The sequence below is a fragment of the Leptidea sinapis genome, chromosome 27, assembly GCF_905404315.1.
Source record: "Leptidea sinapis chromosome 27, ilLepSina1.1, whole genome shotgun sequence".
NCBI lineage: Eukaryota > Metazoa > Arthropoda > Insecta > Lepidoptera > Pieridae > Leptidea > Leptidea sinapis.
In genome coordinates, this window is record NC_066291.1 from 6,048,245 (window position 1) to 6,073,465 (window position 25,221).

Here is a 25,221-nt window from a genome sequence, read left to right on the forward strand (position 1 = left end):
CTCCAGCGTTCACGGGCTTGGGATTCGAGCAATAACCGTCGATAACGACCTGTATGCTGCGCCCAGTGAGGAAGCTGGAGGTCCACTTGCATAAGCTCTCGGGAAGCCCAAATGATGGAAGTTTTGCGAGGAGCGCCTTGTGCCAGGCCTTCCCCCTTGCTTTCAATAGCCGCCGCCCATCTATGTGTTAGGTATACCAGAAGATCGCCAGTCGACCGACCATGGCGAAAGCCGTACTGCCGGTCGTTGATCAACTGGTGACCCTCAAGGTATACCAAGAGCTGGCGGTTAATCATGCTCTCCATGATTTTAGAGAGTAGGGAGGTAATAGCAATAGGCCTGTAGTTTGCCGGATCCGAACTGTCTCCTTTTTTTGGGATCGGATGGACAAGGGCTGACTTCCATGAATCAGGGACTACGCCTTTTGAATAAGAGTGCCGGAATAAACGCGTTAGCACCGGCGTCAACTCAGGGGCACACATTCTAAGCACGATTGGAGAAATGCCATCCGGCCCGCTCGACTTCCTGACGTCCAACGAAAACAGAGCTCGCCTAACAGTTTTCTGTCGGAACTGTACTTCAGGCATGGAGCTCTGACACCGCGGGATGGTCGGCGGTGTTTTTTGTGAGGCAAAAAGAGTGCACAGGAGATCGGCTTTCTCTTTTGCCGTATGGGCCAGGGTGTCTGGTTGAAGTTACCAAGAGCAGCTTTCGACAACGACCAGAACTTGCGTGTTCCGGTCTGTAAACTGGTAACTGGAAAGCTGCACGCCAATTTTGACGACGTGCTTCAATTACGCACGAGCGATTTGCCGCTTAAAAAATCTGGAGGCACGGTTTTATTTCCTCTTCAGAACTTTGCAGTTCGGATCCTTTGAGCCCAGCGCCGCAACCCAAGTCCGATACGCCTGTTTTTTGCAGTCAGATGCTGCTTTAACTGACGCATCGAACCAGGGCTGTGATCTGCCACCGATCGGTACTACAGAGCTTGGTATAAAAATATCCATGCCCTGCAGTATCACATCGGCTACTGCAACGGCGCAGGCACTAGGATCATCCGAAGCGAAACAAATCCTGCCCCAAGGATAGGATGCAAAAAAGGAACGCATCCTATCCCAATCTGCTGACTTGTAGTGCCAAACGCGGCGGGTCGCTGGTGGTCTGCGACGTTGGCGTCGGATAGGCACTACACTCCTGACCAGGCAATGGTCGGACGTTCTGAGAGGGGCGTTGACAGAGACCTGGTAACCATCGGGATGTGTAGTCAGCAGAAGATCTAATAAGGATGGCATGTGGCAATCCACATCCGGGAGCCGCGTCGGCGACTCAACCAATTGGTACAGACCATACGCCAATGCAAAATTATGCACAGATCGCCCTGCGTAGTCTGTGGTACGTGATCCAAGCCATTTGGCATTGTGCCCGTTGAAATCACCCAAGACTACGATTTCAGCAGAGGGGATCTGAGCAAGCACGTCATCAAATGCCGCTTGAACGCAGCCCATGAGGTGATCCGTTTCTGCGTTACCACTATGGGACCTGTAGACACACGCATAGATGCGGATGCGGTCCTCTATATCTACGCGGAGCCAGAGAGTGGACAGGTCCCTACTCTCAAAATTGCCGAGACGGCGACAGCAGATATCCTCCCTAACGTACACACATACCCCGGCATGAGGCATGAAATTATGCTCAATTTTGTACCCGGGGTACGTTAAATATGACGTATCGCTAGGTCGAGATATCTGCGTCTCCGTAAGGAAACACAAGGCCGGCTGCGCCGTCTCAAGGTGGTGGTGGACGGCGTTTAAGTTGGAGTGAATTCCCCGGATGTTACAAAAGTCTACATTAAGCGTGGAGCGGGGTGCCGTTGTGTTGCTGCCCTGTTCTTCCTGTGACATACGCGGTACTGTGCCCTCCCCAGAATACTAGGGGCAGCCCGAGCGCGTATGCTCGGGGAGGGATTCTCGGGCTCTACAAGAGCCGGTACCCTCCTGGGGCAATTTCTTTTTTAGGACCGCTCTCATATTTTGTTAACCCCAACTTCTGGGATTAATTACACAAATTAACACGACCTCTCGCGGGTCAAGTCCCGCGTCGTTCATAAATTTTGTTTTCAAATTTAATTTGTGAAATGGTATTTATTAATTAGCTAGCTAACCTTGACCCGGCAATTAATGTACAACGTGCCCAAATAGTAAACTTTCATTAAACAAATAAAAAAGTGTGTGTGGCCTAACAAAGCAAACATCCTTAAAATTATTTATTCCTCGTGCTATTCTACGTTTGTAGGAAGAACAATATTGTAAGAATCTTGCAACGATGGCTTTGACAATTAATTATTAAATAACGAATACTTTAACCCTTTGCCTATCCAAATAATCGACGAAGAAACCAAAAAAAAAATTACGAATTTCGCAAACGTCAGAAAATTTTAAGAACCATTTTGTGTTACAGTGATACGCGCGTATCTTAAAATTTCACTCTCATCATTTTTTCATAACGCGCCTAAAGAAGTATAGATTCAAAAAAGTTTTAAAAACGTGAAAAAAAAACGTGTTAACTACTTTGTTCCAACTTATTCTATTCCAAATTTGAGTAAAAATAGTACAATCTTCTTTACTTTGAGTTCTAGCTCAAAGGGTTGAAGGCGGAATGCCTTTTTAGGGAAATATATTATTAAGCGATTCTCTGCGAGCTCGGGTTTCAGATTTTACATAATTTTCTTTATTGCAATGAAAGTGTGCCAGAGATCCAGCCATCCAGAGTATGTGACAAAGATTGATTTGCCAGACTGTCACGTAAATTGAAAGGCTCTTTCAACGGATTAGATATTCGCTGGGCATTTGTCACGCTAAATGGTAATACATTGAGGTATTTTAATACTGTATTCGAAGTTTTTTTTAACTTTATTTATTTCTACATGATGGCATATTGTTATGGCGCGTCGAAATGGAATTATTGGTATTTTTATTTTATTAAAGTGAAACTTTTTACTTTTTTATTACATCGTCTCAATGTTTTTTGCCCATCTATCGCATGTCGCATTACAATCGGCAGTTTCATCATTAATTTTAACTACCGCTTCCAAGTCAGTTTGTCCACACGGTCTATGGCGCTAGTTTTAAGCTCTGGTTACCGAGAGGGAGAGTAGGTTCGAACCCCACACTCCTGACTAATGTTTTTTACATTATATTGAAAACTTTATACATTAATAAAGCATTCTATTTTTTCTTTCGTTTATTATGACAATTAATATCCTATTTTGTTATACAAAGTTTTACTAGCACCGTGGTTTCGTAAAACCACACTATTGATTTTTATTTATACAGATATCTCTTTACGTTAGGAAAAGATTCTATTTCAAGTTATCATCGCCACCTATCCTTGAAATACAAGAGGAATCAGAAGTTTGTTACAGCTCCTTAATTTGATTTGCATTTATATGACCATTTAACTGAACAAATTTATCTCTATACACCCAGACGTGTTCATCAACTTCGATGAATGTCTGAAAAGAACGTCAATATGTAACGAGCTGCTAGTCTACAACGAGGACGGGACACATTGAATGCATTGGGGTCGCATATCAACTCTGTGGTTGTACAGTTACTGGCAAAGTGTACACAGAGTTGAATCTGCTTGAATTATAAGTTAGTTTTAGTTTCAAATACCTCATTTAATTTTAATACTTTTGAATGTTTAATTAAATTTCATGATACATAAAGTTATTTTTACCAAACGCGTTTTAATCCTTTAAACAGTATTTAATTTTAAAATAATTATCTACATTATTAAATTTTGATTAATACTCACGTTAATCTATCGAAGTAGAATTATTATAATCATGAAATATTATGGTATACCTGACCACAACATAATATTATGTTTTCTTGTAGCACCAGAGGAATTATTTTAGTGCATGATGGCAATCAAAGATTTAGAGGTTTAATAACAATTAAAACTAATAATAAATTACGTGCAGTTAAAATAACCAACTAATACAAAACGTACAACATATTTAATAAAAGATACTCTATTAAGCAATATCTAACTAGTCAGTAGGCTTCTAGTCTAGTAGTTCTCTGTAAAATGCCAAGAACTGCCAAAAAAAAACGTAAAATTAACTTCATGCTTATTTTTGTGATAAAATTATTTCAAATACGGCCCTGGCTGTCGTCATCTTTTTCTGCATTTCAGGTATTTAGCTGTAGGCTACCGTGTTGAAAAGCTACAACTTTTGTAATGGTTCAACAAAACTAAAATTCATATTTTTGAATAATATTATGTTAATGTAACACTTCACCATAAAAGGTATTTTGTATTTGAATTTTCATTTTACTTTTGTAAATTTGCATTATGTTAAGTTTAATAAATTGTACACGTGTGAGATAGTTACAATGGCCTTATAAATTATAGTTGTAAGTAAAGTAATCTTTATTACCTAGCGTTAAATATTTCTTTTTATTATTATTAGGTATAATTTATTAAAATTAATGATAATTTTGGAACATGATGATTTGGATAATGAAAAATAATGAATTATTTTGGATACACTTACTGGACCGTCTTTTATTAGTAGAGTCAGTATTTTAAAATTAATTGTTTGTATATGTTGCATAATATACATAAATGTTAGTTTTGGCTAAACTTACTAAACCGAATTCAATTAGTACTTACAGTTAGTACTTATAGAAGTTGAAAATGAGTGCCCGTATATTATTTTATATTTGTGTTAGTTTTTGAAGTTCTTTAGCATCCTTGTGATTTGAATCTCGATGAAACGATGAAGCGACGACGAGAGAATTTATGTAAATGCATAAGACTTCGTGGGCAAAAATGAGATAGAAAGCATACAGTGTTGGTACCATGTGATCAAAGTTGAAGAAAAGTTTGTCTTAAGTATGACGCGAGTATACCTTAATATATTCTGCCGTCATGCGCATGACGTATTACTACATAGACACCAGGAGAACATATGTATGGTAATCGTAGCGGTGATAGTAATGTTTTTCATAGCGGTTGAAATCATGTGTCATCCTAGCAACATGTACCAGGACCTCATATGCAGTTTAGAGGTTTATTGTAAATTTTGTATCCGATACAGTGATTCCGTTGATTGAGTTTTTGGACGCAAAATTTAATTTTAAAATGTATCAACAACAAGATCAAAATCAGTAATTGACGCAGTATTTCGAAGATATATTGAACATATTAAGACCAAAGTATTAATTTTATACTTTAGTTACCAAAATCTTTTTGTATCATTTATATTTTTGTAAGCTCTGAGTAAATCTATGTAATATATACGAATAAAATGTAAAATAATTATCAAACATTGTATCACTATGATCATTACTAAAACCTACAATTATCTTCTTACCGAAATTTTACATTTGTCTTATTATCGTGAAGCTAATATTTTTGAAGATTTCACTTCTACCACATGTTTTTTTATTTAATTTATTGCTATCGCTATAACTATCCAAGATAAGGCGTAGGAAATTTTATTTATAACATTTTGATAAAGTTAACGAATCTAAAACACAGTTTACCATTTCCATTTGAGTCTCAGACAATGTAAGCTCGGTGAATCGCTGCGCGAATCAGTGAGCAGCCCGCTCAAGAACGAACAAGGCTTACGTCTGCAATCTCGCTTCACTTACCATCAAAGGTTAACAGTCTTTAAATAATTTCATTCTCTTCTTAATACATTATACATCATTTTCGTTTTATGAATGCAAATGTTCGTTTCGGTAATTTTTTTGGAACTGTTGGAAGCTTCGTTGACTAGATTGATTGTTTTTTTTTTTATGGAATAAATGGCAAACGAGCGTACGGGTCACCTGGTGTTAAGTGATCACCGCCGCCCACATTCTCTTGCAACACCAGAGGAATCACAAGAGCGTTGCCGGCCTTTAAGGAAGGTGTACACGCTTTTTTTGAAGGTACCCATGTCGTATTGTCCCGGAAACACCGCACAAGGATGCTCATTCCATAGCTTTGTAGGGAGAAAGCTCCTTGAAAACCGCACTGTGGAGGACTTGTGCGAGGATATTGTGCAAAGTACGGGCCAGTAGGTGTTTCAGACAAATTTGAGGCACGCAAGCCGTAAGTAAAGAACTTACGGTATTCACTATCAACCGATATTTCGGCCAAAGTCAGCAAAACTTCAGGCAGAAAGATTATAGTGGTGTCTTTCATTCGTCATTGTTCATCACTTTCAATGATCTGCGTAGATTTTGCACACGGGCGAATTAACTTCAAGTTTCTGGAGGCAAGGTTTTATTTCCACTTTAGGAATTTGCAGTTAGAAATTTAATGGCCAGCGCTACAACCCAGGATGTTAACATTAACTTAAACTATGCCAAGGAAAACCATGGTGCAACACATTCTGGAGTCTGTGTTAAATTCAGTGTTACTATCAACGTTAAATTTGATTTTAAACTTAACCTCTAATATGATATATAACATCTCATATGATGAAACCCAGCCTAAGTAGCCAAAGCTCAGCTTCTGTTAATTAAAATTTAATAAAATTGACACTATAAACAAAAAAGAAAATATATCTTTTTTCACTAACCAAAATATACATGTAAATTGTTTAAGTGACACCGGTGTGCCCCAAGGTTCGGCCTAATATACGGCTGAATTTAATATCCATTTTACAATTTATTATTCACAGCTCCAAAGCACTAATTGGCGTATAGAACCTCATTAGAGTCTGGCGGTTGGGGTTCTCACTATATCCGTATGAAGAGATATGAATTTTAATTTTGTATTGAAGTTCCTCTCCTTTGTTATTATAAACTATGGCTTCGTACCGAAATACTCATCTTAATTATAAACCACAGTTTCACAGGAGTTACTGCAGATTCTGTTTTTTATCTAATATATAAAATTCTCGTGTCGTGTCATCATTAAAAAATACATACAACCCTAAATATTCAACCCTCTACGATCAACAGCTATTTTTGTATCGCAGTTTTTATATTACTTATTCAATTCCATCCGCAATAGGGTTGCAAGATGGTAATCGAATACAATAATTATTGTAGCACGATACATTTTATGTACGATATATTTGGTAAGTCTAAGAATCGGTCGTCATCTATTTTTTAAACCTTTTTACCCAAAAAATTTTAAATTCTTCTTTTTTTTACTTTATATGGCAATCCAACGATTGCTGGGTCAGCTAGTTATATATAATAATAAACTACACACACAGAAAACATCGCAAATATGTCGGTCTCAGTGAGTCTTAGATCTTGGTGCGCTTCCGTGTCAACACACGTGGCTCCAGCCTAGCCAAACTCACTGAGAAAAAAGCGATTCACTCGTTTGTATGAAACGTGCAATCATTAATAGAATGATAGATGACGGCTATAAACTTGTAAAAAACGGAGATAGCCAAAATCCACTACGTTGTTCGCTTTCAAACTAAGCCGGATTAAACTTCGTCGCCAATCGCCATACTGTAATTACTACTATTTCAAACCTATGTCAAATCAACTGCATGTTTCATACTAAATTAAATATCAATTTTTACTTAGGCAGTCCCGTTTCTTATTATGTAGTATTTACATCCTGTTTGCTTGGCCCGTCGTGGGGCCAAGAATGGGAGAACGTACTGGAAACCCAAAGGCTGTAGCTATTTCGGTTAGTTCTAAATAAAATATCAGATTTAAATATTAAAACTCATTGTTATTTTTTTATTTATACACATTTACACAAAATTATCTTGCCCCATACTAGGCGTAGCCTGTACTATTGATACAAGACAACGATATATTATGTAACACATAATATACATACCTAAGCATACATAAATTAGCCAAGATTCGGAATCAAACATCTATATTTATATTTCGCACTTATTGGGACTGCGACCTCTTGCTCAGTAACCACTGGTCGTCATTTTAAATTATAAACAAATAGGACAAACAAACAACAAGGGGACGTTGTCATAAAATCTTAGATAAGATTTGCACATTATTGGAAAAGTAAGCGTCTATTTGAAAACAGTTTGGTTAAATTCCTGTAATATTATTGTAAAATCTATGAGTACTTTTGTTTCCATTATCTTACAATTAGATACGATTTTACAAAAACTAAGATAACAAAAAGTAATAATTTATGTTACGTAAATAATATAAATAAAATAGAAAATAAATTTAATATTACTTTCATTATAACATAAAGTCGGTTAAAAAACTGGTCCTCGCTGGTAGTGAATGGGTAAGAGTGAGAGATGCCCAAAATGACACCCCAGTTACAAAGCTTGATATATTAATAACGTTCAAAAGTTTTTCAGCATCATAAATCACAAATACTGCTCTAAATGATATGAAAATCCAGCGTTAAATACTTTAAGGTATTTTGACGATAATATTACATCATTAATTTGTGTCGCTAAGCGCGTTTCCCTGTTACAAATTACAATGATATCGTGTTATAAACGCTAGCACGCGGCCACACCCTGAAGCTTACATTAAATCACAAATTATGTTATTACTGTCAAACGTAATAATGAGTATATAATAAATAATAAACGTTACATTATTATAATTGTTATAGAGTGGGTCCCGCGACTTTGTTCGTGTAGAATTCGTTGACGTATTAGCGCGTATTATTTGTAGATAATATGTTGAATTGAAAACTTATTTTGTCAGATCTAGACATTCTGTGGTCCTAGGTCCTAGCTTCCCTGACTACTCTCGCAAGGGTCAATGGGACTGTGTTAGTGTGTGTGTGTGTGTGTATGTAAATCTCGTATAACTTTTGAACGGCTTGACCAAATAAATCGTGGCTGGCGGTAGATTTTGAGAAATATCAAAAAACAACGAAATTTTTTTTTTTTATTTGTTTTGGAAGCCTCTTTGATCGCGGACAATCCGGTCAAAATCATTTGATTCATATGAGTGTTATCGTGAACGAAAGAAAACCGAAAAACTTGTTTTTTTCGTAATTACTCCGATATTCATAGTTCGATCAATTCAAACTTAAGGATATTTTATGAGGCTTAAAAAACTACGTCAAACTGCTGCCGCCATCGGTTGGACCATTCAAAAGTTATTGCAGTTTAAAATTCATAATTTAGTTTTATATTTAGATTTTTTTGTAAATTGAAATTTTAAAATTATGTTTAAGCCACCCTTATAATATCCTAAGTAACATTAGAATGTTTATACAGTAAGAATATTAAAATATTTGGTAATTTACATAGTAGTTGTATGAGTAAAGAAAAAAAAATGTGAGTAAAACTCACAGTCTCAACCCACGCCTTTATATGTACAAGATGACATTAATGTTGATGACGTTATTAGCAGCTCAGCTTAACTAGGTTGTCAACGTAATGTTACCCACTCTGTTAAAGTGTTGCTAAACTTACAGCCTTTTAGGATCTCGTACTTTCGTGTTTCAGCTCAGTTTCTACTTACAAGAATTTTATGTAGCGACTATAAATATTTAGTTAAATTAAATATTATAATTATTATAATGTAAGGAATCGGTGTTGAGGGCATAAATATGAAGCCAAAACGTAGTAGCTAAGAGTGAAAAAGCACTTGCACAAGGCATAAGCTTAGCTATCAAAATTTTATTTAATTTGTAAATAAAACAAATCTTATAACTATATTTATACTACGACTACATAAAATTAAACTATCTTTACCTGGAAGCGTACCAAGAATACTGGCAGCATTTTCGCGTTGGATAGCAAGGCTGATCCGTTGACCGAAATAACTGCCAACGCTTGGGTTTCCAGTAGACTTATTGAGGCGCGAAGATAGTACGAGTACTTTGTACATTCTCTGCATCTCTGCACCCCACGGGCCAAGTGTCTCGACACCAATAAAAGTTGTAGCGATAGTACCAAGTAAAGTAAGTACCATTGGAGTCAGTAATTTTAAGGGTTGAAACTGTCCTATACAATACAAAGTGCCTGTAGTCTTCGGCAAGAAATATATCATACAGTAGACAGAGGAGTCTAAAACCAAACATACCTAGCATTGGTTTCAAGCACTGTTGTCTACTTTATGGTTAGCTTTCACGTTATTTAAAAAAACAAATATTAATAACTCTGAATGCTAGAAAAGCCCAAATGAAATGTCACCTCACACTTGCCCACGGTAAAACTTAAATAAAATCAATTTAACAAGTTTTTTTTTATGGAAAAGGAGGACAAACAAGCGTACGGGTCACCTGGTGTTAAGTGATCACCGCCGCCCAAATTCTCTTGCAACACCAGTGGAATCACAGGAGCGGCTTTGAGGACGGTGTACGCTCTTTTTTAGAAGGTACCCATGTTGTATCGGTCCCGGAAACATCACACAAGGAAGCTCATTCCATAGCTTTATAGTACGTGGAAGAAAGCTCCTTGAAAACCACACTGTGATATTGATCAAGAATGATATTATATATTATTTTGCATTTGTGCGTGGGGTGGAGCTGGCAAAACGTTTATGCTTCAGTTAGAACGAGCGCACAGAACTCTACTAAAAACAATTTTCAATAAGCCGTTTAGGTACCCAGCCAACCTATTACATGAAGAGAATAAACTTCTTAGTGTCCGTCAGCAATATATTTATGGAATAATTTCAAGATTTCATGTAAAAAGTAATACGGCATATGATTCTAACTACTTCAGTAAAAGTAATAAAAATATAAGTAAAATAAATAAATACTCTTTAACAAAATCTTAAAAATCATGGCGAGTAGTATTAAAATACGACGATACAGAAAACGTTCTTAAAATTAAAACTTAATATTCAATTACTAACATTTATTTAATCTTCTGCACAGTTTGACATACTAACAAAGACTTAATAAAAAAAAACAAACACATACACACACACACTTACACACACCTCTTTTTAGTGAGTTTGCTAATTATGTTTAATAATGTATAGCCTTTCGGAAGGACCTAGCCTCTGCAACTCCAGGGTATCCTATCGCAGAGGGTAGGGCACAAAACATTTTGTACCACATATTATTAGTTGAATAAATGATTATTCTTATGATTATTATACATAATCCAGATGGTGCGGATGATATCCTAATTTGTGGCGTGTCGTGCGAAGGTGGAATTCGGTGGCAGGAATCAGGTGAAACAGCTCTTCGGAACACTCCCCGTGATAAATGCGGTAGAAGACACACAATGAAGCGATGTCTGTACGCCACGCTAAGTTTGTTATAAATTAACATAAGACCTAATTTAATTATAAACCGCTGCCGGATGCCGCTGAAGAAGGTTTGTTGTATGGTTTAATGGACTTTGGAAGATTGTTCTTGATAAATTCCAGGCAGTAAGGTGATTAGAGTTACTGACGAAATATAACATATAGTACAGCTAAGGTGCTTTTGACAGGGATATGCACGCGGCGGTTTGTGGCGGGCGCTACGGGTTGTGTGATGCCATGAGACCAGCCAGCGGTGCTGATCTGCTGCGTTACCTACGGAAGGTCAACTTTACCGGTGAGTTGCATCTTCTGGTGGCCATATTTACTACACTCACCACGCTTTTTTTTCAATGGACTTGCTAATAGTTTTTGTTTCCTCCATCCAATGTGATAGAGTGATTTTTTTATGAAAATAAGGACCGAGACGAGCAGGACGTTCACTGATAGTAATTGATACGCCATGCCCATAACAATGCAGTGCCGCTCAGGATTCTTGGAAAACCCGAAAACTCTGAGTGGCACTACCATTGCGCTCGCCACCTTGAGACATAACTTGTTAAGTCTCATTTGCCCAGTCATTTTACCTGCTACGGCGCCCTGGCTGAAACACAGTAATGTTTACAAATTACTGCTTTACGGCAGAAATAGGCGCCGTTGTGGTACCCATAATCTAGCCGGAATTCTGTGCAAAGGAGCCTCGCACTGTTGAAAAAGAATGTAAATATGATACTAAGTTATTTTTGCAGCATGGTGTATAATTTTTTTTTTATATTTTTTTTTCGTTTGATAAACTGTAAAAATGAGTTTTAATGGAGGAGTATTTCGTATTTAACTAGCGATGTTCATCTTCATATAAGAGATTTCCAGTTATGTTTGACGAATTCTCACAATCAAGTTTCTGATGTATATAAAGCTACTTGCTTCGTGACAATGATAATAATATTTTAATCACCGACCAGACGACCGATCAGAAAGCCCCCACTTTTTAAAAAGTATCGACTATATACCTTTTGTTCTCCAAAGACTACTAAGATAACGGCATTTCGAATCGAACAACTTACTCATTCATTCATTTCAATTTTTTTTATTAATAAATGATATTACAACGGAAATGTACAGCAATTTACGTTTGAACATTAAAAATGAGAATGGCTAAACAACTTTGAGTCTAGGAAAAAGAAGGAACGCGGAAGGAAGGAACGAACAACTTACTAATATCAATTCAAAACATATAGATCAATTACAATCATCGAATAGAGTATTAATTGAATATAAATAATAAAAATAAACTTGATTTAACTGAAAAAATAATTCGAGATAAATTTATTATTTGAAATAAAATAAATTATGGTGTAAAATAAAACAAATTAAGAAAACAATCGATCGACAAGTGAAAACATAATAAAGACGACGTTAATAATACGAAATACTGCTAATTCCTTGTTCTTTATATTTATAATTGAATTACTTTATTTATTATTGAAACAAAACAAATCTTATAGCTATATTTACAATACTATGACTACATAAAATTAAAACTATAATAAATAATCATAAATTCATTACATAATATGTATTGACTCATGACAATTATATCTCGTGAACCATAAAGTGCAGGGACTTGTTTGGTTGGAAATTTATAAGACTTTTCTTATTAGGAACAGAACAACGCCTATTGGGTCAGTTAGAGTTTTTATACAGGTGTTTCGTAAAGAGTAACACCTCTTGCTATAACATTTTTGAGAAATTTGATGCACAAACAGACAAAACATGACTTAAGTCGTATAACAAGGAATCTTTTTTAATAATTTTGGTCCAGAACAGTAAAAGGAAAGCAGAAATAAAGTACCTATACATTAAATATAGTTAAGCTTAACTTCACCCAAGACACATTGCGCTAGATAAAAGTGTGACAAAGTGCTGTGCTGTGCAACACTCACGATAAGAGGAAATTACATAAACAATTTTCCTTCTTTTGCATTAACTTTGTTAAACTTTTCATATACAAACTAGCTCTTTTAACACACTTTAGCAGTACTTAAAGTACTTTTCTTTTTATTTATGAACAGTTGGAAATAAGCTTTATAAATAATTAACGTTTTAAACCACTACGTTTATTTTCCTTATTCGCTAACAACAAAATTACTTGACAAATCTTCCATTAGTTTATTTTATACTCATTATTATAATATTATGAGGAGGTACCAGTGGGAGGTTCCTTTGCACAGGATGCCTAGATTATGGGTAGCACAACGGCGCCTATTTCTGCCGTGAAGCACTAATCTGTAAGCATTTCTGTGTTTCGGTCTGAACAGCGCCGTAGCTAGTGAAATTACTGGGCAAATGAGACATAACATCTTATTTCTCAAGGTGACGAGCGCAATTGTAGTGCCGCTCATAATTTTTGGGTTTTTCAAGAATCCTGAGCGGCACTGCATTGTAATGGGCAGGGCGTATCAATTACCATCAGCTGAACGTCCTGCTCGTCTCGTCCCTTATTATCATAAAAAAAGGGTACATAAATCCGGACCTCTTTACTTCCTTACTACTTTATCACTTCAAAAGAAAAAAAAAATATTAGATTTAAAAGAGGGTCATCTCAAGTCAATTTCCTAATATGCAAGTATTGGGGTTGAGCAGCTTATCAACTGTAAAGTAGATCCTGTAGATGAAGCCACAACCTGATAGTTGAACAAGATACAAGATTTATCAACGATACTTCATTCGAACGATTGGCTCAGTTAAAAGAGCGTTGGCATGGAACGCGAGAGGTCTCGGGATTGAATCCCGCATCGTTCATAAATTTTCAAATTGTCTTTAAAATATATGGATGTTATAAGTTCATTTCATCGTTCAATTCAAATAATCATCGCCAATGAGTGATTATTTCCTAACCTTGTCAATATTTACATAAAATTAGTAAACCAAGAGAAATTTGTACTTTAGTTAAAATTGCTAAAATTGAAGTAAGAAGTATAATGAACAGGCTGATCAGAAAGTTATATGAAAATGGCTTCATGCAAAATGAGCTTTACTAACAACAAAGCATATTAGAACTCTGACAGCAATAAAACAGTTGACTATCTTTTATGAAGATAAGGGACGAGATGAGCAGGACGTTCAGCTGATGGTAATTAAGACACCCTGCCCATTACAATGCAGTGGCACTCAGGATTCTTGACAAACCCAAAAATTCTGAGCGGCACTACAATTGCACTCTTTACCTTGAAATATAAGATGTTAAGTCTCAATTAATTTCACGTGCTACGGCGCCCTTCAGACCGAAATACAATAATGTTTACACATAACTGCTTTAGGGCACAAAAAGGCGCCATTGTGGTACCCATAATTTAGTCGGCATCCCGTGCAGAGGAGATGTGAGAGTGCACTTCTACTCAGACTCTGAGATTCCAGTGCTGATAACCTCCAACGTAACTGACTGAGTCTAACTCTGACTCATCTGGTCACAGGTTTGAGCGGTGATGAGTTTCACTTCGACGCCAACGGCGATGGACCTGCGCGCTACAACATACTACACTTCAAGCAGCTGCGTCGTGATGTATATCAGTGGGTGAAGGTGGGCCAGTACCTGGACGGAGAACTACAGCTCGATATTGATGGTATCAATCAGTCTATATCTGCTAATCATACTGTGACCGAGTACACACCCTAGTGGACTTGCTTGTAATTAGCTGCTACAGTCGACAACTACTTGCGCGACCGTCACACGCTGTGACAGACCGTGGCGGGGAAGAGGTAATAAGATGTCTCTTCCACTCTCCCCCCCCCTCCCCCCCCCTTTCCCTCTCTCTCTGTTAAGGAAGATGATATGGTATGGTATGGTATAAATCGGAATAATTTCCGTAACTCGACGACTATGCGCCTATTTTGCGTGTGTGGCAATATATTCGTTATTCCTGCCACCCCAATTCCTTCAGAAACCTTAGCAACTTTTCTCCTTCCTTAAGACTGGGAGTGTGTTTGGGATACCAAGATGTTGAGCCCGGTAAGTTGCTTCACCTGGACATTGCAGAAGTACATGTGCAGCAGTTTCCTCTGCCACCATGCATGCCCTTCACAGGGGGCTGTCACTTATGCCCATATTAAAAAGATGTTTATTATAGGGACCGTGCCTGGTTAGGGCCGCCGTTATCCGTTTAAGTTGGATTCTATTTAGCTTATGATTAGGCCGTTTTACTAGCGAGGCGCGATTAGTAGGCACAATACATCCTATCCTTTTCTCACCTTACCCTAATGCCTATATCCTTCCTTGTGCACTGGTGTGCGCGGGCGGTGTAAAAATTGCACATATAATGCGGCTACGCTGCAAGCCTATGCCGTTCATTACCATAAAACTTTTAATAAACTGTGAAATCGTCGCTAGTGAATTTGTCAGTAAAACAGATTGAGAAATCAGGGCGCCCTTTGAAGAAGTGAGGTGAAGCTGAGGTCAGTGAGTACCCCTTTCCTTATCTTATTCCTTATTTCCTAATTTTGTTTACACAAAACGGAGGGTTTAATTTAATTAGTATCTGAACAACTGAATACATAATTTTGGTCCTTCGAGCCGGATAGATAATTAAAATCGCCGAGCGTTAAGTTAATAAGGTGATTTGCCATACTGGCATCAATGTTGGAGAGTGTCTCCCGTGTTTGCCTGCAGTCCTCTAATATTAATCATAGATATTTCTGTTGATTTCTTGTGCGTTTCCGAATGTGGCTTTTGTTGTGTTAGGAAGATATTATATAGTGAAGGCATTCTCCCACACATCAACGATAAGTATTAATGTTTGTTTCCGAGTCATAGATGTTATTATATATTTCTGTTTATGTCTATATTTTTGAAGCGCCGTTTTTTTTTTCACTACAACCCCCGTATCCGATCAACACCTTCCTCGTACCAATGTGTTTCTGGTTATCTTATTCACACGTAAGTTAAAATTTCAAATACGACCTAGTGACCATAAGGTGGCGTAACGTCGAAAAAAAATATTAGTGATAGCTGATACCCCGCGACTTCGTCCGCGTACAATTCAATTAAAGTTCTTTAAAATAAAAGAACACTTTAGTTTGACTTTAAATATTTTTTGAATAATGATATTATGTTCTGCAAAGTCGTAGTACATTATTTTCTTCTATCATCAATATTTTTCGCAGCGCACGCGATGTAAAGTATATTTTTGGTAATTTTTTTGTACCTTGGATTACGATTATTTTAGTTATAGTAAGGATTCCAAATTGATTTAAAAATATAATATATGTCACCCGGGAATAGTGTGAAAAGTGAGCTTCTCAACAGCGAAGGAATTTTTCAAATCGGTTCAGTACTTTCGGCGCCTATTCAATGCAAACATACAAATAATCAAATAAAAAATTCCTTTTATTAACCGACTTCAAAAAAGGAGGAGGTTCTCAATTTGTCGGTATGTTTTTTTTTGATGTTTGTTACCTCAGAATTTTGACTGGGTAAACCGGTTTTGATTATCCCTTTTTTTAATTGAAAGCTGATGCTTTTGTGTGGTCCGATTGTAGGTTTGGTTCAGATCTGACAATGGCATCCATGAGAAAGCCATAAAAGTCTTAAATTTGTTATAAGTATGTGGACGACAAATTTACGAATAACTCAATATGGTGCCAACCGATTTGGGTGATTTTTTTTGGAAAGGATATACTTCAAAGGTAGTTTGGTGAGAATTTGGTTCGGTTTCGATTATGGAATTTATGAGAAAGTAACGGAACTCTTCAATTCTTAGGAGCAATTTAACGATACTCGGTCGCACCTTTTTTATGCTACTAGGATATTTAAATCACCTACCCTAACGTAGTTATGGTCAAGCATTTGTCGTAGTTGATGATCAATGGAACTCTTTAACGACTTACAGTAAGGGTGCGATCGGTGGCAGAATTTCTAACTGTCTGTAATCAAATTGCAAAGCGCTTACGTTCATTGCTGCATTGAAAATTAGTATACCTACACATATTTATACAAATTGTTAGGTAGTGTACTTCAGATTCACAAATAACAAAAAACAACCGACTTCAAATACACTATTCCAAACCAATACATATAATATGCACTAAAAAGTATAACAATAATTGCGTATTTTTATACAATCTAAATAATTAACCTTATCTAGTTACGATTATTGATATATTTGGAGTCGGTGTCAGCCAAGATAAGCTTGTAACCACATACAAAGTTATAGGTGAAATGAACTTGAGTCTTGAGGAGGCGAGAGGCGTACGGGTCGCGGCGGAAGGTCACCGATTCCGAAAATAACAATAATCGTATCTAGAATTAGGTTAGTTAATTAGATTGTATAAACAAACGCAATTATTTTAATACTTTTGAGTGCATATTATATCTATTGTTTTGGAATAGTGTTTTAGAAGTCAGTTTTTTTATTGTTAATTTTTTTTATTAATATTTGTTTAGAGTATAACGTTTACAGCTAATTAAACATAACTTTATTATATAACAATCTACACAAATAAAAATAAAAAATAACAATAATCGTAACTAGAATTACCTATGTTAATTGATTAGATTGTATAAAAATACGCAATTATTTTTATACATATTTCAGTGCATATTATATCTATTGTTTTGGAATAGTGTTTTTGAAGTCGGATGTTTTATTGTTATTTTTTTTTTATTTATAATAGTATAGAGTATAGCGTTTACAACTTATAAAGTATAATTTTAAAATGTTTACGTAGGTATATATAACAATCTACACAAATGCTAGAGGATGTAAGCAGGTGGGTCAACAGAATGCTTACCGATGCACAAAAATAATCCAAGCTGAACATTTTCACGAATTGCTTTGGAACAAATGTAATAAGAATCCTCAACGTAACATACTCAGGGCGTGGTCAAATATTGAAATGAGAAGGAAATACGAAGATTGAATAGTACATATATGTTTCAAATTGGAAATTTTAACCGCTTCTAACAAGGATGCAGTTAATTATAGGCACGAGAATAAAACAGAAAAAGTAAAAAGTAGTGAGCCTCGATTGATCTCGGGGTATTAAAATGTCACTTTCCCCGAGTAATAAATTATTTTAAACAAATTGCAATTGTAAATTTAATAAATTCAACAGCTATTCGCAGTGCTTTTGACAGATTCAAAAAAAAAAAGATTATTAGACGCAAATTTTATATGTTGCAAACATTTAATCTCCAAAAAATAAATGACGCATACTTAGATTAAGGATTGGTCTCCGCTGCGCTCCAACTAGGTACCGCAGGCGTAGTCGCAATGTGCGGCAACTAATACTACGACCAAGTAGTACTCGAGCCAGTCTCGAACAATGTGTGAAGTTAACGTGCCACGTTAAATGATTAAAACTAAAATGCCAAGTTGTGTAGTTATACTTTAAAAACATATTACTACAAGAAATAAGAAAGACACTGGGATCACATATCATCAGTAAGTATTTTGTATTTTATTAATTTCAATGTAAGAAGCGTATATAAGTTACAAAATTTGAAAGATGCCATTGAGTGTCAAGATGCCACGCACACAAGCATCTAATAGTTGCCGTAATAAAAAAGCTATTATTCTCAGGTAGTGCGGTATCTAGTTAGAGCGCAGCGGAGAGCAATCCTTAATCTAAGGACAAATGCATATATATATATATATATATATATATATGCATTTGTCCTTAGATATATATATATATATATAAATTCATAGATATATGATATGTGACTATATAATATATGATATATGACTGTGAGAGCTGTGAACATGTCGACGAACTGTTAACCTCTACTTTCAACAACGTACGCATACTAAAACAAAGTGACATATGAATTGCGAGTGTAAGACGTAGCTGTCATGGTAATAAATCTAGACTATTGTCACGCGTTGTCTAGAGGTAGACCCTCTAGACGTATAAATTTTCTAAGGTATATTTGAATTTTTTGTAATGAAAATAAGGGACGAGGCGTGAAAGCGTTACAAACAACATTACATAGTACTTACATAACATAGTAGGGATTTCTATTTAACTTTATCCTAATTCAATTTTAATGTATTTCATTATGTCTAATACTGGCATGTAGTCGTTGTCGGTTTGTAAGGAAATTTATAATAATATTAATTACTAAAATTAATTATTGTGTCGGTGATGGTAACCTATAAAAAAGATATTTTATAGTTCCTTCAAGTTAACACTCCGGCTCAAAAGTCCACCATGACACCACCATTACGCTGAAAGACATATTATAGAAAAACATAATATTATTAAAATCTTACAGGAAACACCATTCGGATAGAAAGCTTATAGAAATAACATAATTAAAATATCCCGATATGTGGTAAATATATCCTTGTTTATTTGAGCCCCTCCAGAATAATAAAGTTTGCGTTGTTTTAATTAAAACTACTCCTTCACGCTAAACTAACGCCTTAATTATCTACGGACAGATAGCCTTTGGAGCAGAAAAGTCCTCGAATGGCGACCACGTACCGGAAGACGCAGTGTTGGTAGGCCTCCACAAGATGGACTGACGATCTGCTCAAGATCGCTGCAATACGTTGGATGAGGGTAGGGCATGATCGTCGTAGAGATCTTTGGGGAAGGCCTTTTTCCAGCAGTGGACGTCTGATGATGATGAACGCTTTACTCGGGTCTTACAATCTCTAGCGATTACCAATAATGTGGTAATCTCGAGAGCAAAGCCAAATTAGCTTCAAAGAAACTGGGGTCATCAATGGCACGAGACAATACTTCAAGCCAGCCCTTTCTAGTGCTCTACAAAGCGCATGCCTGGCCACATGTGAAGTATAGCTCTCATCTTTGGTATAGTGCACCCCGGTAGTAACTTGAAACACGTGACTGTGTGCAACGCCAAACAGCTTGAAGTGTCGCGGATTCATTGCTCTGTGACTAACTTCCTCGCTAAACATTTTCTACAGACGTCGCTTCACTGTGTCTTTTACCGTAAACATTTCCAGATGTTTCCGAAGTATTAATGAATACGTCATTCTTGCCGCAGTATTGCAGCTTCGCAACACAATCTCGTAACTAAAATACCATCATCACGACCTGGTTGTGTGGTGTTTCAGAGGAACGCAAAAACAGTAGAGACTATGTTTTTATATGAAAATAAGGGATGAGACGAGCAGAACGTTCAGCTGATGGTAATTGATACGCCCTGTCCATTACAATGCATTGCCGAACAGGATTCTTGAAAGACTCAAAAATTCTGAGCGGCACTACAACTGCGCTCGTCACCTTGAGACATAAGATGTCAAGTCTCTTATTTGCCCAGTAATTTCACTAGCTACGGCGCCCTTCAGAGCGAAACACACTAATGCTTATATATTACTGCTTCACAACAGAAATAAGCGCCGTTGTGGTACCCATAAGCTTCCTGTGCAAAGGAGCCTCCCACTGCTGCTTTCAAGCAACTTTCGTCCGCGTACAATCACCTATAGAAAGGTTTGTGCGGTATAGTCAGGAAGAGAGATGGGTACTTCGAATAGAGGCATAAAAGGATTCCAGCGACGTTCCTGTGATTCCATTGGAGTTGCAAGCTATTTTGCAGTTGTAGTGACGATGACGATGACGTAATCAATCACCCGTACGTACGCTCGTTGCCTTTTCTATAAAAAAGAGAAATTAATCTCTATGAATTCCATGGGAAAAATGTTAAGTATTTTAACGTTTATGATGCTGATTCACAAGAAATGTTATTAGCAAACATTATCAGAGCGCTTTTGCTTTGCTAACGGTCGACGGAAAAAAATCGGATGACGGAAGCCGGATCTAGTGCGTAAACTACCATAGAAATAGTTCTATGACTACACCGGACCGAATTTTCACGGATACGGATCGGATTAGGAGCAGACGTAGTGCGAAAGCGCTCTTATTCTATAAGTGTAGAAGGAAATTGCACAAAAACGATAAGAGTCATTCACAGAACGTATTCAAAAATTATAAACAGGACATACATAAGCTGGTTGTAAATATATCGAAGAAGGGAATTTTTTACTCGCGATATTTTCCCTCACATTTCTTTCTCCCCAACTACGTAACCGAACGAAACGTGCATTACGATAAATTTTATGTACGATATAGAACAAGAGCTATCCCAAAATAAAGGGCATGCATAAAACATACAAAAGATTTCTGTATAAAATAACATGAAATCATATATTATCTTACTTTGATTTAAATTTTTAAAGTTTCTTTGTGAAAATACGGGACGATACAAGCAGGACGTTAATGTAATGGTAATTGCTATACCCTGCCCATGACAATGCAGTGCCGCTCCGAAATCTTGAAAATCCCAATAATTCTGAGCGGCACTACAATTGCGCTCGTGACCTTGACACCTCGACACAAGATGAGAAGTCTCATTTGCCCAGTAATTTCACTAGCTACGGCGCCCTTCACACCAAAACACAGTAATGTTTACACTTTACTACTTCACGGCAGAAATAGGTGCTGTTGTGGTATCTAGCCGGCATCCTGTGCAAAGGATCCTCCCAATAGTAAAGTGTTTCTTTAAATCACCCTGCATAAATAAAACAAGTAGATATTAATGTCGCAGTTTGCGGAAAAATGAAATATGCTGAATCGTGTAGTGACAAGCTGATAATTAACTGAAGGTTCCTTTATAATTGTTCAAACTCAGCTTGAGATGACGGCCGTATTAATTAATTTAACTTATGAACGTAAAATAAAGCGCGCAGAAACTCCGAAAGGCTTTGAGGAGTGCCAGTACCTAAACGATAATTAGGAGATGGAAATTTAAATTAATTCATCATTATCTGTTTAATTTTGTTATAATATCTATTCCTCTTGTAAGGGATTTCTAGAGAGCGATAGGATTTTGTTAATGTTATCTTCTCCTTTTCTGCTGAAATAATCAAAAGCAAGAAGATTTTTGTTAGTTATATACCAACAACTGAGATATGGACCTCGTCCTTCGTCGGCGATGGATTTCATAAATATCAAATTACTTACATAATTTTGTTAAAAAAAGTTTTGCACTTCTAGCTAATCGGAACTATTTGAATTTCGAATGTTATATTTTTTGAAACCTTGCAACTTTCTCAGTAATAAAAAAAGCAATTGGCGAGAAATCATTTGTCAATTATTTTTTATCATACATCAATTTTCTACGTACGCAACGAAAATGGAATTAAGTCGAAAACATTTTAGAGCAATGTTTTTTATGATTTTAAAAGTTCTCTCTCTGCAAGACTGTGCCGCTTCTCTTCAAAATGCTTTTGGGAATGAATCACCTTGCTTGAGCACCGTGAGGCAATGGTTTGCTGAATATGAGAGAAGTCGGGATTCTTTACTTTACTTTCGTGAAGGGTGATCTTCAACTGCCGTCAACGAAAATAACGTGCCTACTCTTAAGTGGCTAATTGAAGACAACCCGCAGATTACCTATGAGACAATTCGAGGACTATTGGTATTGGTATAAGCCAAATTCAGAAAACATTATATGACATTGTCACAGGAGACAAAACGTAGATTTATTGTTTTGAAGCCGAAAAAAAACTCCAATCTTGTTAATGGGTGTTTGAAAATGAGAACAGGCCAGCAAGAGTGAGGCAGGCGAGAAACGATGGTAAAACAATGATCTCATTTTTTTTCTCAGCTACGGGTCCATCAGCACAATTCCACTTGAAGATGAAAAGAGTGTTAATGCTGAGTGGTATTCTACCATTTCTTTACCCAGCGTGTTTGAAAAAGTTCGCGAAAGACGACCAAAAAGCCGCATTCTCCTACATCGTGATAACGCTTCTTCACACACGGCCAAAACGGTCATTTTAGCTTCCGAAAAAGTACAACTCGTCACTAATCCTGCACATAGCCTCAACCTAGCACCCTGTGATTTCTGTATTTTCCCCAAAATCAAAGATTTGATGAGAGTTTTCACTTTTACCAATTCCGAAGAGGCAGTGATAGCGTTAAATTAGCACATAGAAAACATGTCTTCAGATCTGTGGTCCTCCTGTTTCAGAAAAGGTTCCGTCACATGAAAAAAATGTTTAAAATGTTAAGGAAAGTATGAAAAGCAATTAATATAATATTTTGGTTATATTATGTTGTTTTTTTAAGTTACGCAAAACTTTTAGTGTGACCTACGTATTCTCAGAGGCACAAGTAGGGTAGGTCCTCTGCCTGGAGTTTGAGGGTTTTAAGCTATCCTGCCCTCACTATGGTGATGGCCTCACCCTCCATTAGGACGCTTACCAAACAGTAAAATGATCTTATTCCATAGCAAATGGATCAACATTAAAATAAAAAACAACACACAAATTTAGAACGTATAATATCAAAAATTTAATTTCAGTCACGGCTTGCATACATTACGTTCCCGAATTGGGTTATTGAAATCCCTTAATTGCGTATTTTTAATTATTGATCCCTTTCAAAATTTGGGTGACTGTAATAGAGAATTTCAGATCACGAACCTTTTGGAATGGTGGATTGAATAGAATATTTAATTAATCAAATTGTCGGATGCATAGAAATAAAGTTATGTTCCTGGGTTTGAAATGTATTTAAAAGAAAACAGGAAATATTATATCGAAAAATACGGCTATTTACGCCTAATGTTTTTAAATATCGCCCGTAAATCAAAACCAGTAGGACTATTTATTATTAATACGGCTTTACTCATGATTTATCGGTGTGGGTACCGACTAGTTTCGGACCATTCTGAGGTCCTTCATCAGGGTTAGTGTAGTGGGTTCACGATAAAACCCGTATCTTACTGCGGACTTGTACTCGCAGATCGTGGCTGAACTGAGCGAGAGGTGTGAGGTGTGCCGGTCGTGATGATGAGCATAACCGTATAACTGAAACTATGTCACTATTGGTGTCACGGGTGCACAAAATGTACTCACACTGTCCACTTCGTGATCATCGGCACTATGGATCTTATTGCGAGATGCGTTTAACAACACGGTGTTTTAAGTAGGTGATAGGTCGACGGTCGATTTTATATCTTCCAGAAGCTTGCGAGATACATTTTTTTTATCGCGGGCCAATTATTTCACTATATCCAACTTCATATAATGTGAGGTGTCGGAGTTTAGGGCATGCTTCACTACTGCCGAGGAGTTGCAGTCTAATTTGTATACACTGCGGATGTACTTGGTGAGTCTGGTTTTTAAATTGCGTCCCGTTTCACCAATGTAGCTTTTGTCGCACTCGCAGGGAATTTCGTGGACGCCAGGGCTCTCCAGAGGGCGATCCTTAGGCGATCATACAAGACTAGCAATCTGCGTCAGGGCGCGGAAACTGTCCTGATGCTATAAGTACGGCGTAACAGGTGTGGAGAGAGCTGTTTCGCTAAGAAGTCATTATAAGATATATGATACATAAAGCGTCTTTGCACACTCTCAATACGCTTAATAAATATATCCGTATGGACCGTACAAACGAGTTAAATAATTTTATTTTGCTTGAATGAGATTTATATTCTTTGGTATTCCTAATTATAAATTCGATATGAGTAGGTAGTGTATTTCAAGCGTTTAAACGACATTTTGTAAATTGTAATATTTGCTAACGCGGTTTATGAGACTCAGTTGACAGACAGTGGGATGGACAGATGGACGTATAGCGAAGTGAAGACATAGTACATGGCACAGTACAAGGCTCCCGTTAATTACCCGTTAATTTCGTTTGTACATTTGTTTGAACAAATATAATACTTCTAATAATAAAACAAACACGCTGAGATTTTCAGTGAACAATTTATTGCCATTTACATTAAGTGACAATTAAATCAAGCATGAGGGAAACTGGCAAGAAACTCTCACGTGATGGAACGTAAGAGATCCACTGCCGGCCTTTCCGTGAACGTATTTCTTCGGGAAAACTGCTACCGGCAATTATCGCATAACGTCAAGTTAGCTGACACTAATTTGATGTTTGATAACAAATATTGTTCAGTTATTTTAGAATTTTTGCCTGTCGCGAGTTTGGTAACAGCCCCGCTGGTTTAGACAAGTCTCTCTACTAGATGTGACTATATAATTTAATATGCTTACGT

At 36.8% G+C, this 25,221-nt stretch overlaps 1 protein-coding gene across 1 annotated transcript in view; it reads left to right on the forward strand.

Annotated features, from left to right (window-relative positions):
- Nucleotides 1-25,221, forward strand: part of LOC126972755 (metabotropic glutamate receptor 4-like) — a 124,888-nt gene that overhangs the window by 57,599 nt on the left and 42,068 nt on the right. The window contains exons 6-7 of the mRNA XM_050819776.1: nucleotides 11,369-11,475; nucleotides 14,651-14,800. Coding sequence (XP_050675733.1) covers nucleotides 11,369-11,475; nucleotides 14,651-14,800 — 257 coding nt within the window. The remainder of the gene's footprint in view (nucleotides 1-11,368; nucleotides 11,476-14,650; nucleotides 14,801-25,221) is intronic.